The sequence below is a fragment of the Pelobates fuscus genome, chromosome 7, assembly GCF_036172605.1.
Source record: "Pelobates fuscus isolate aPelFus1 chromosome 7, aPelFus1.pri, whole genome shotgun sequence".
Taxonomy (NCBI): Eukaryota; Metazoa; Chordata; class Amphibia; order Anura; family Pelobatidae; genus Pelobates; species Pelobates fuscus.
The window spans coordinates 47,757,677-47,771,125 of NC_086323.1; the positions used below are offsets into that span (position 1 = coordinate 47,757,677).

General features: G+C 40.9%; 1 protein-coding gene across 3 annotated transcripts in view; it reads left to right on the forward strand.

The window, feature by feature from the left end:
* Positions 1 to 13,449, forward strand: part of ACOT11 (acyl-CoA thioesterase 11) — a 48,728-nt gene that overhangs the window by 7,569 nt on the left and 27,710 nt on the right. For all 3 annotated transcript variants that reach the window (XM_063428136.1, XM_063428138.1, XM_063428137.1), the window contains 4 exons: positions 5,397 to 5,466; positions 6,150 to 6,210; positions 7,067 to 7,162; positions 9,148 to 9,283. In XM_063428136.1, the coding sequence (XP_063284206.1) occupies positions 5,397 to 5,466; positions 6,150 to 6,210; positions 7,067 to 7,162; positions 9,148 to 9,283 (363 nt within the window). The remainder of the gene's footprint in view (positions 1 to 5,396; positions 5,467 to 6,149; positions 6,211 to 7,066; positions 7,163 to 9,147; positions 9,284 to 13,449) is intronic.

Sequence of the window (13,449 nt, forward strand, 5' to 3'; positions counted from 1 at the left end):
CTGCGTAGCCGGACTGCCGCTTTGGAGGCCCGAGGTATGTGCCTATAGTGGCTGCGTCGTGCAGCCGGTCTGAGCCAAGAGGCTACGATTGTTTCTGCCTCGTGGTAGGTTCTTCCCCCGCTATGCAGTATGTCCCAGAGCCTCTTGCAAAGCCAGTCAAGATTTTCTTGTTGAGGTTTGAAGGTCTTGGAGTGGGCGCTCCGCTCTTGGGGCATTTGCTGGGCAGCCATTTTGACAGGGCCCTGGTGGCCTGTTGCCCCTGCATGCCGTGGAGCCTGCTTGTCCGCTTTTCGCTCCTGCCGAGTCGTCCAGCGGGGACCGGGATGTCCCCCACCGGTCCATAGGGGGGGGGGGTAGGTTGCCGTAGTGTCGCTTGAGGGCCCTGGTGCCGGGGAGAGCGGCCGCCTCCCCCCAGCTCCAGCCCCAGTAGGCCGCATTCGTTTGTTTATTTCCCCGGCTCCGGCGAGCCCCGGGGTGGTATCTGTCGGATTTGCTGTGCACCCCTGACCTGGGTAGTGCACCTTTGAAGGTCCCTGGACCATGTAGCTGCCGCTTTTACCCCGTTTTTCAGCCTGTCTAGCAGGAGCTCATGGCAGGTGCGTCTGCACGGCTCGGTACCCAGGCTCCGCCCCCCTTTACACTCCTTTTAATTATTTCTTTCTTATTTTTCTTTTGTCTGGCTCTAGGAATCTTGTTGGTATAGCCACTGCTTTTTGTGTTGTTTGTATTATAGTCAATGCCTGTTGGTAGCTTTGCTGGGTTACATTATAATACTTCCCTGATGTGGACCCGATCATGCAAACATTGTGTATCAGCAGTCTGCTTTTATTGAGGATTGAACATTTTGTAGTATATCTTGTGCAACTTTCCGAATAGGTCCACACGTTGGTGCAGATGGTGACACATCGTGCATTGAACTTGCTGGTATTCAGCCTAGCGTAGGTCATAGATCTTTAAATAGACAAGCAGAACACTATTGCCACAATGTTATAAGGAAAGATTCTGTGATGCACAAAGCTTTTCCTTACTCGTGTGACTCATGATGGGACAGGCAGTGATTTGTGATTGTTCACAGAGCTGACTCACTAAATTTCAAGGGTCATTGTGTTCCCAAGAGCACTCTTAACATCTTCACTCTGTTCTAAATTTCCATCACTATTATCTGCTCAAGGACCAATTTTCAAACATTGCGTATTACATCTCTCAGTTCCTCTAACTTGGGTGTATATTGAGGCTTGTTTTGATGTAGCAGACGTCACTTACTGACATTTGTTGGTTTTTTTTAGCATTCTTTATTTTTGTGTGCAGCGATTTATATACAGGTTTGGGTTGACATACCCACATAAGAAAAGTTGCAGGTTTTGTACAGGGCATGTCATGAAAAATGGCACCTTTTTTTTGAGAAATATATAGAACAGGGGTCCTCAAACTCTGGCCCCCCAGATGTTGTTGAACTACAACTCCCATGATTCTCTGGCTATCTATGTAATTCAAAGAATCATGGGATTTGTAGTTCAGCAACATCTGGGGGGCCGGAGTTTGAGGACCCCTGATATAGAATAAGAAAAACATGAGAAACACTTATCCTGTGTAAGCTAGACAAAATAATGCCAAATCGATATACCTAATACAGAACATGTTGCAGGAAAAACCACCAGGTAAGTATCAGAATGGCTTTGTAGGTAACTAAAGAAGGGGGTACAGCTATATGTAATACAATGTATAGAGCAGTAAGCTCGGCTTGAAGTAAGCCAATGTCCTTGCATCAGCCAATGCCGTGGTTATGCTGCAGATGGGTGTAAGCTCTGCTTTCCTCCAGCAGATGCCTGTTAAGCCCCCTACCTCCTCCCAGTTTCATGTAGGAATCCTTCGTGTCGCTGGGAGTAAGATGTTGGTGCGTCTGTGTCTTTGCATCCCATGCCCAAGTTGGTGCGCAAGCCAGTGTCTGCTGTCCCTGAGGTAGTCTAGCTTCAGAGTTAGGGCCAAAATCCTGCTGGATAGATAGCCTTACAGGGTTGTGAATGGTCGACGGGACTACTATCCATTGGGGCTGTAGACCCGGATGAGGTACGGAGTGTCGGAGCACCTCTAGGGGCCTTCGGGGTCGCAGCTGTGGTATGTATCTGTTGTTTCTGGAGAGATGCAATACGAGACCAAAAGACGTCACACACAGCATCGAAAGCCGCATAGAACCTTGGCTCCCACTGGGACAGTGAACTCTCGGGCTGCGTGGCAGCCATCTTAGGTGTGCCGCAAGGACTCTTCACGGGTAGATGAGAGATGCCTTCAGGTTCTATAGCTGTCACTGGTGGGAACGGGAATAACCCCCACCAGTCCAAAGGGGGGGGTAACTGGTCACCTGGTCAGCTACAGTGCGGCTAGAGCTCCAAGTCAGGGGATCAGCCGCTTCTCCCGACAATTCGCCTGTCGGCCTCAAGGCTGGTTGTGTGTGAGTCCGCGGTCTAGGCGCCACGAGCCAGGCTACAGAGTTGGCGAACAGGATTTAGGTTGGCAGCTTGTGACTCTGAGCCTTGTGTGCAGGTGGATTAGCTTGCTTTATGCTGTTAATGTAATGAACGGTAAGAGCTCCACAGAAACACATCTTGCCTGTCAGGCACCTGACAGTTTTGTTTTGCTCATATTTAAGTTTCAGTACAGCCTGAATTATTATAAAGTAGTTTTATGTCAGTATATGTATTGTATAGTATTGTAATCTCGTGTGTGTGTATATATGTCCACCTCGTCTCCCTTTTCTTTTTTTTTGCAAGGAAATAAATTCAAATTCTTCCCTAATTAGACTGCTTTCAATGAACAGAAACCTATATGGCAGTCTATGAGCTCCAGTGTCATTGAACTTCATCAACAGGTTCTGCAGACGACAAAATCGTCAAGTCAGGCCAAGCTGTGGTTTTTAGTATAGAGGAAGCAGACAACTGCTATCAGCAAACTCGGGTTCTCCACTTTTGCAGGATTAGATCTTGCATAATACCCCGCCAGACATAGACACGGATATCACATAGTATTAGTTATATATCATATATAATCTAGCGTGTATACTTATACAAATTATGCTAATTGTATGTCTTTATGTTCAATCAATAAACCAGAAAAAAATTGTTAGATATTTTTTGTTTTAACTGATCTTAAAGAGTTATTCCAACCAAAAATGTAAAGTCCCTTAAAGGAACACGATATTCACCCAGACCACTTCATCTCAATAAGTGGTCTGGGGTCTGGATGCAGTGGTCCTGTCCTTTTAACCACATAATGTAAAATATTGCATTTTTTCTAAAAAAAAAAAACAAAACAAAACAAAAAAAAAAACTACAATGTTAACATTGCAGGGTTAAATCCACCTCTAGTAAAACTCAGTCATGTGATGCAGAAACCCACATTAGGATTCATATATTTTTCTATGGGGCACTTTGAATGTGCATGTGATGCTCGCAATGCATTTGCATTAGGTATTTGCATTAGATCTCAAATTCTCCTTTCGGAACATGATGTCGCTGGTGGCCGAGAGGTGGAGAAAGGTAAGTTAATCATTTAGTATTTATGGCATATGTGGATGGGGCGCATTAATAGCACCAGGTTTGTATTTCTAATAGTATAGTAAGGACGAATGGTTTAAATAGGAAATCTAAGAATTGCCTTCTACATTTGTAGTGTGTGTCAAATTTATTTCTTTTTCTTTTCTGCAAATCACGATAATTCAGATAGAATGTTAAAGGTTCCAAATGTTAGATTGTAATTCTAAATACGTAGTTTTTGCTGTTTGCTGTTTAGTAGATAGGAGAGTGCGCTGGATCTTGTGTATTGTTTATTGTATATTATGGCCCCCAGCAGCACCCCATTTAACCCCTTCAGGACCGGCCTGTTTTTGCGATGTTTGTACGTTAAGGACCAGAGCAGTTTTAACACTTTTGTGGTGTTTGTGTTTAGCTGTAATTTTCCGCTCTCTCATTTACGGTTCCCATACAAGTTATATATTGTTTTTTTCAGGACAAAAGGGGCTTTCTTTACATACCATTATTTGTATTATGTCCAATATTGTATTTAAAAAAAATAATAAAATATGGTGAAAAATTAAAAAAAAAAACATGTTTTTGGACTTTTACTTGAAAAATCTTTTACTTATCTACAAAAGCTAATGAAAAAAACTGCTAAATAGATTCAAAATTTTGTCCCGAGTTTAAAAACACCCAGTGTTTACATGCTTTATTGCTTTTTTTTGCAAGTTATAGGCCTATAAATACAAGTAGGAAATTGCTGTTTCAATATATATATATTTTAAATGTATCAATAGTGACCTTGTAACACCGTTATCTGTCATAAATCCCCAAAACACACCTAACATGTACATATTTTTTTAAAGTAGACAACCCAGGGTATTCAAAATTGGGTATGTCCAGTTTTTTTTAGTAGCCACTTAGTCACAAACACTGGCCAAAGTTAGCATTTATATTTGTTTGTGTGTTAAAAATGCAAGAAACGCTAACTTTGGCCGGTGTTTGTGACTAAGTGGCTACTAAAAAAGGCTGAACATACCCCATTTGCAATACCTTGGGTTGTCTTCTTTTGCAAATGGTATGCCATCATGGGGCTAATTCTCATTCCTTGGCTACCATACGCTCTCAAAGGCAACCTAACCAATCCGACAAATTTCAATTAAAAAAAAAGTAAAATCAAGCCTTATATTTGACCCTGTAACTTTCACAAACACTATAAAACCTCTACATGTGGGGTACTGTTATACTCAGGAGACTTCGCTGAACACAAATATTAGTGTATCAGAACAGTAAAATGTATCACAGCAATAATATCCTCAGTGAAAGTGCTGTTTGTGTGTGAAAAATGCAAAAAACTTCACTTTCACTGACAATATCATCGCTGTGATATGTTTTACTGTTTTGAAACACTAATATTTGTGTTCAGCGAAGTCTCCCGAGAAAAACAGGTTTTAGGGTGTCATAGAAAGTTACAGGGTTAAACACAGTGCTAGCAAATTAAATTATCTGGACTTTCGGCCTGGGATGGCAGGCAGGTCCCTCAAATTGCAATCATTAAAATTACTTAATTAGGTAAAAATATTACATAAATACACATGTAGAATTTTAATATATATACATATTTATATATTTGACGTCTACGTGTATATTTATGAAATTATTTATGTAATTATGTATATGGACATATGTATATTTCGTATTGTTTTTATTTATTTATTTATACATAGATATATATATATATATATATATATATATATATATATATATATATATATATATATATATATAAAATTTACTGGAGAAAATTCTGGATAGATTATTTTGAAAGGAAATTTTTCTAAATATTTGGCTTTTTAAAAATGTATTTATTTATTTTTTGTATTGAAGCGGAGAGACATGCTGGTTGTGCCTGTGTTACTGCATCTATGGACGATATTTACTTTGAGCACACAATCAGGTACTTTCTCCTATGCTGTATCTATTACTTTATCCCTTCCAAAAAGCATACTTATCTATAATTGTTCAACAGACCAGGACTATTAAAGTAAGTCGTCCCCACCCCCCCCTGATAAACAAGTTATTCACACCTGTGGATTAGCACATTAAATGATTTGCAGAATTTGGGACCAATTTACAGATATAGAGCTTCCACTTTCTATAACTCACGGATCTGACACCAGCCTTGCAGGATCCTGTTTGGAAACCAGGCTTAAAGGTCATTGATTGGAGGACTTTTATCAAAGTACTATCAGAATTGGTTCTTGTGCTAAATGTTTTCCAAAATATTTTGGCTGACAAGCAACACTGTACCATATCGAATTGTCCTCCGAAGCATGCCAGGAGAAAACCTTTCTATTTTCAGATTATAGGATCATTGGAATCTAATTATAGGATCATTGGAATCTAATTATATTTCATCACCTAATTCTTTATATACACAGATAAAATATTCCAATATATCACCATAATAAAATGTCATTTGAAAAAAAAAAATAGAAATGAGAAGATGAGCACAGGTTTGTTAGCATTCTAAAAGGGACATGTTTAATATTTGCATCATACAGCGTTATTAATATAGTTTGAATTATAACTGTTCCATGAAATAACTGTTTGTTCTATGTTTCATTGTGTCCCTTCTAGCGTGGGACAAGTTGTTAACGTGAAGACAAAAGTGAATCGTGCTTTTAACTCCAGCATGGAGGTTTGTTTCAGAGGATTATAATTTCACTGTGTTTTATTTTCATATATACAGTTTGTGGTAGGCCCTGTAAATATTTCTTCAAACTCTTCTTTTATGGTTTAAATAATGCAACTCCATTGTCCGCTTGTAATTCATTACTCACTGTTTAGTGCACAAACCTCTAACGCTTAAGTGTTATTCAGTAAAATGTCATAATTTCTGGTACTTCAAAGCAACATGTCCATCTGAAACATTAGCTTTTTCCTCATTTATTTAAATGTAGTTATTATTATTATTATTATTATTATTATTATTATTATTAGAATGTTATGGTCCAGCACTTTGGTCTAATAAGATATTCCTTTATTTTTACACAGTTTAAACAGTTAGGAACAATCCATGCACCATAACCTAAAATGCTTATTGTAGTGTCTATGCTGCAAGACTGTGTGCAGGCTTTTGGTTTTTCATAAAGTTATATTCAAGGAGTTTGACAAAAAAAAACCCACAAGATTTCCCAGCATCCAGACCAGCAGACTAGGCAGGCCCCTTTACTGCCGCTGAGATAATGTGGAAGGTTCACTTCCTTATCCATACAATTTGTACGGCAGAGAAGGTATCAAGGGTTTATTCCACGGATTGCAACCTATTTGTCTTACAAGTTTGAACAGGTTTCAGTCTGCACACTATACTGCATTAATATTAACAAGCGTGGCTGAATTTGGCTAAGGTTTGCCCCAGTAGAAAAATTATTTACGTTAATGCAACAAAATACACTAAAAACTAGGTTTAAAAAAAAAAAAATGTCAGTAACTGTTCCTCTATTGGTTGTGTTTTATAACCATGTGTCTATTGCTTACTGCCTTGTGATTTCCAGGTTGGAATACAGGTTACCTCTGAGGATCTGTGCAGTGGAAAGGAATGGAATGTGTGCCAGGCCTTCGCTACATTTGTAGCACAAGGCAAGGAGAAGGTGAGATAATGTCTGAACACCAGGAATATATAGACCTGCTTCTCATTAGTGAGCATCCTGGAGAGTTGTGAGCAAAAGGTAGAACTGCAGACTAATAGGTCAGAAGGCCTTTGATGTAACAGAGCATTAAATCACTAGCCCTGCCAGGGCTGTCTACCAATATATATATTTTTTTTTTAAAATGAGCACTCTAAACATTTAATGAACACAATTATTGGATGGAGTGACAGTTACAAGCATGCTCCCCCCTCCCGTCCACCCCCCCTTTAAAAAAATAATAATATAAATAAATAAAGTTCTTAGATAACCTGATCTTCTTTTGGTGACATCACTTCTCCTCACTGTAAGGACAGGGATGTCTCAGGTGACAAGCTGAGGGGAGAATTAGGGTGGCATGGATGTGGGGGCACGCTGCCATTGGTTGTCTGTCGAATATGCACAGAATTGATATTAGCCAGCCTGGAACTCTTCTTCCTGGGTAGCTAATGACACTGCTGGGGGTGGAGTTACACCTCTGGCAACTATGTGCTTTAACACTTAATGTGCATCCTTTCTCTGGGAAATGCTGGACAAGCAGAGTATCTAAGCATTGTGACCTCTTCAAATCACTGACGTGGTCATGGTGCTTGGAATAATCCTTCAAAACCAAATACAATTTATTTTTACCATCAGAATGTTTTTTGTGTGTGTTTTTTTTTTTTTGAGGTTTTTGTTTAGATTTAGGGCCCTCTAAAAAAACAAAAAAAATCTTACCTTTTAATCCAGCCCAGAGAAACACTGCTGTTTTTGCCTATGGTGAAATCAAGCATGGTGATTTTGATCCAATACAATGCAAACCTCCTGCTCTCAATCAATCCAAAGTTTCTCATAGACACGATGGAATCCAATGCTTATCTATGAGAAGCATGAGTTGCGTTCATCATCGTCATGCTGTCAGTAATAACGTCAGAAAATTGAAGGTCTTATAGGAACACTGCCATCAAATAAAAAAAAAACTATATAAAAAATAAAGGTAGATAAAAAAAAAAAAATCAACATTAATGAATGAAAAAATTGAGATGGTAAATTATAACCTAAATATTCTATTATGATATTTTAAAAATGATGACCCTGTTAAGTTAGAATTATCTGACAGTCTGTAGCTGCATGTTTTTAGCTGTAAATACATCAGAATGGAGGAGGGGACCACCTTGGAATTGCTTTCCAACTTTGAAACCCCCAGTGGCAGTTAGTGATAAGGAGTCTAAGAACATGCAACATCATTAACCAATCAGAATTTGGAATTCTCATAGTTGTGCTGACTTGTCCCAATTTCCCTCTGCAAAGAAAAGACCATGTGTAGTTGAAAAGTTTGATAATGGTGAATACCCTATATGCCCAAAGAAAGTCAGATTAGCCATAAATGTGAAAAATACCGCACTTAAAGGCGCTGGGAGAACAATAACCACTTTAGTCTATTGTAATGGTGATAGAATGCCCATTACTTTTAATAATTCCACCATTCCATTTTTTCTGTTTTTAAACCATTTTGTGATTTCAGTGATTCAACACCAGTATTAATTTTGTCGACTAATAATTTTAGTCGACTAAAATGTGACTAAAACTAAAATGACGACTTAAAACTAAATTGAAATTTGCCACCAAAATTAACACTGCACAGAGAGGATTTGGAAGGGACAAAATAGACAGAACAGGGCTTGGGAGAGAGACACCTAAAAGGTCTGGGAGGACACGAAGGGGCAAAAGAGACAGAGGTTTTTACTAAACCCATTAGATTTTAGTTGTGTTGACTAAGATCTATTGGAGATTTAGTTGACTTAAACGAAAACCATTCAGATTAAAAGACTATGACTAAAACTGAACTGAAATTTGCCACCAAAATTAACAATATTGAACATAAAGCAATGGAAGACTTGCTTCTCACTGTTCATTCTTAGTGGCAATAAAACTCACATCATCCTGCTTATGAATGGCTCTGTGTGCAGGTGAAGTTGAAGCCCGTGGTTCCTGTCTCTGACAAAGAAAAGTTGGAGTACAGCCTTGCCGCAGAGAGGCGTCGGATGAGACTGGTCCATACTGACAATATCAAAGAACTGCTGACTACTAGCGCCCCGAGAGACGGTATAATTTCTTTGTTTATTTTGTATCCTAACTAGTGCCAGATTCTCAACTCACTGTTTAGTATTAATGAAACACACACACCTGAAGGTCAACTTTGGCTCTTATCTCCTCAACAATGATTCCATACTCATGCCTACAATTAGTTATTGGACTTGCGCAATAAAATGTGCTGTTTGTTTACACAAACTATATCCCAGTGCCAGAGTATTATGTTAGGTGAAGGGTCACCATAATATTTGCTGATTTATCACATTGACTACCTGAGATCTCTCTATTGTAAGTACACCTATTTCCTGTTTTATATATTTTTAAAAAAATGTTTCAAAATATTAAAAGCACACACACACACACACACACATTTCTGGTTTTAGGGTACCTTTGTCAGTAGGATGGAGGGTCCTTAAATCAATCTAAAAAGCAAAATAGTATCGAATAGACAAGTAATATAAATGTCAGTCTCAGGGGACAAATTGGTACAGTAAACCCTAGACAGGGTCCAGTGTAAGAATATATATGTATCTTTAAAAAATATATTTAAAAAAAAAAAAGTTAGATGAAACCTGTGTCTTAAACCATAAAAGTGGCTCTCCTGGGATAGGGAGAGGAGTTGGAGTTGAATACCCAAAGAGCTGTATGAGACCGTTCGTGGAAAGCAAGCAGCTGTTTCCCAAGCACTATTAAAAAGCCAGTCAGAGTCCTCAGCGATTTATATAAGTTCAGGCAATGATGAAACCTGTATATAAGGGTTTCCTCCAAGACAGGTAGGTATATGCAGTAAATTCGTAGAATGCAAGTCCCGCCAGGAACAGTTGCGTGATGTTATAAAGGTGGTTTGGGATTATGTATCGGTGTAAGAGGTGCCTGCCGCCACACTGGTAGTATATAGTGTCTGCCAGTTGTTTATGTGCATGCTGTCATGGCAAGGGTACATAATTCATTGTTGCACTATAGAATATTGCTATTTAATATAACTTGTGCAGTGCATCAATAATTTGACCCCTGGGTAGAGGACAAATGGCTCCGGTATTTTTACAGATGTATACACTCTGCCTCCAGTAAGACCAGCTTTTTATACCAGCAGCTCTCTATATACAGCCTGCACATAACCAACTGGCAGACACTATATACTACCGGTGTGCCGGCACGCACCTCACACACTGATATATAATCCTGGCCACCTTTATAACCTCATGTTCTCTGTTCCTGGTGGGACTTGCATTCTACGATTTTATTGCATATACCTACATGTTTGGAGGAAACCCCTTAATACATATGCATAGAAAAAGAAAATGAAAATAACAGGGAGAGTGTGTCAGACTGCTGAAATTGACTGGGGGGTAACCCCTACTGAATAATGATAGGAAAAAAGAGAGAATTCCTAGTATGCCTGGAGAGTACAGATAGAGTAGAACAGTACCCCTACTGGATACTAGTATAGAAAGCAGCAGTCCTGAAATAAAATGTAACTTTTAATAATCAATTTAAAAGTGGTACATGTAGAGGGGGCGGAGCCGAGCAGCCAGACTGAGCAGACGTGCCGAGACACAGCTCCTGAGCCAAATCGTCTTTTTCTGGGGTAAAACCCAGGCAACTCGGCACGCCAGACTCTAAGCTCTTAACAAGCAGGGGACAACCTGGTGAATACCCCGATACCAAAAACGAGCAGTTTGACAGCCGGGTGCCCCGATCCACCTACTGAGGCCTGCTGACACACCGCACGGCACCAACATGCGGCCTGTTCACACAGGCAGCGCGGGAGAGACGGCCGCTCTCCCGCCGCCTCCATATCCGGCTGATTTACCGCTTAGCCCACGTCCCCCCCCTACGGACCGGTGGGGGTCATCCCGGTCCACAAGCTCCCACAAACTCCTGGGATCGCAAGCAACCCGAAACTGGCAACCAAGATGGCGGCCGCCATCCACGCTCCGGGGCCTACACTCACCAAGTCTCCACAAGCGGAACCAATAGGTGGGATCCCCCACAAAGACAGGATAAAAGCGGCATTTGACCGATTTTGGGTGCAGCTATGGGCCAAGTTGGCACAGACCCAAACAGCCGAAACAGCCGTGCGACAGCCAAGCACCCCCCCTGCATACAAACCAGCTCTGAAAAGCACCACCGAGCCACTAAACGAGACAAAGCATGTGAGCAGAGCAGGGGTTGCCCCCCGACCCTTAGGCGGCAGACCACGCATCAAACACCACCTACCCGGGCCTCGACGCGGGCGGAGGACCCACACGCAAGGCCCACCGCTGCTTAAACTAAAAAGACGCACCCGGAGGGGCAACCCTCGGCCGGCTAGCGCACCACAAGCGAGGGAACAGAGGCGAAGGCCTTGTAAAGTGTCCGGATGCAATTCTGACCGGGGGTCGCACTCAGCTCCTGACAAGCGACGGAAGCCACCAGCAGCTCCCAGAGCGGCACCTACATCGGCAAACCTGTTGAAGCAGCAGAACCACTTGAAGGTGACCTCCAACCATAATCCACTGAATACCCGCTATGAGAATAGCACGTTACAAAGAGATTGGGAGCCAAGACAAGGAATGGGGTGAACTCCTACTAAGGTCGGCCTGGGCATATCAGTGACTACCATGCTTTTACCACACTGACCGATCTGCCCCGGCCCAAGCCAGAATTGTCTGTGCCACATCACCTGCTAACTCGACCTCATTGGACTTCCTTTATAACCCTAATGATACCGAGTTCTACCCGACCTGAACAGTAAAGCTTAATGTTTAAATGTCAAATGTTAACTGTTTATGTTCCACTCAAAGAAAGGACTCAAACTGTTATATTTAATTTAATTTTATTTTCTTTGCTGTTCGCACCAATACCTCACACCCTGCAACCGACAACCGGAGGCCTCCTCCTACACACCACACGACTCACTCGTAAGCACCTTCCTGTCCATCCCCGCCATACCAAGGCTCAGGGTGCACACACATATCACACATAGCTAGGCAGACATTGACATACGTTTATTGCCCAGCATAGCATAACTCACATCCATACCTGATATATCTCCAGCGATCTCCTAGCTGTTCAACTTTTTACATGTTTACTCATGAGTAAATCAGCACAACACCTAGATAGAAATGTTTTATCTTGTATTACTCGACTACCCAGCGACATTTGTTTTTTCTGCATGTATAATCTAGCTTATCCACCGTATGGCGTATCGTTTAAACCTTGTACTACACACACTAGGCATGCACTTAGCGTAACGCTTAGATAGAAATGTTTTTCTCTTGTATTAACCGACTATTCAGCGACATTTGTTTTTTCTGCATGTATAATCTTACTTATGTACCACATAGCATATCGTTAAAACCTTGTACTGCACACGCTAGGCGTGCATTTAGCGCAAAACTTAGATAGAAATGCTTTGTCTTATACTCATCGACCACTCAGCGACAATTGTTTTTTCTGCATGTATAATCTTACTTGTACACCTACAAAAAAAAAAAAAGCGCACATCATCTTGACCTTTTCCGCATATACCTGTGACTACACTCATTGTGAAATGCATATGTCTTATTTTGAGCTTGTACTTAACATTGCGCTTCCAAAAATAAAGAATTTAAAAAAAAAAAAAAAAAAAAAAAGTGGTACATGTAAACTAGAAAACAAATACTAGGGACAGAATACTTCAAAAGAGACAGGGCTAGTAGAGCAGGGGTGAAACAGAAGGCTAATCGTTATTGACTTAATCTAATAAACAAAAATAAATGCCACATAAGTGGAATTATTAGTTAGTCCCAGCTGCACTGTAAAGGGGAAGGGGAGAGAGGGGTGAGACGCGCGTTTCGCCGACTTGCGGCTCTACCAAGGGACCCTTGGTAGAGCCGCAAGTCGGCGAAACGCGCGTCGGGAATTTTCAAAGAGGAGGGAGGAGGAGAGAGACAGGGCAGATACAAGCTACCTAGACACAGATAGTTGGAAGACTTTACAACCCTCTACCCTCCACTCGATCGTATACTTGATTTGATTTTGGCAGAGACAGAATCTTAGAGAATAGGGCTGTTTACTCTGACTAGACTTTGAGGAGACAGGAGTTTCGTCTATTGAGACTCAATTGGGGCTTAGACTTCAGGAGGGGACGTTGGGGAATTTGTATGCACGGATATCTCTTTTTTTTTACCCCTCTCTCCCCTTCCCCTTTACAG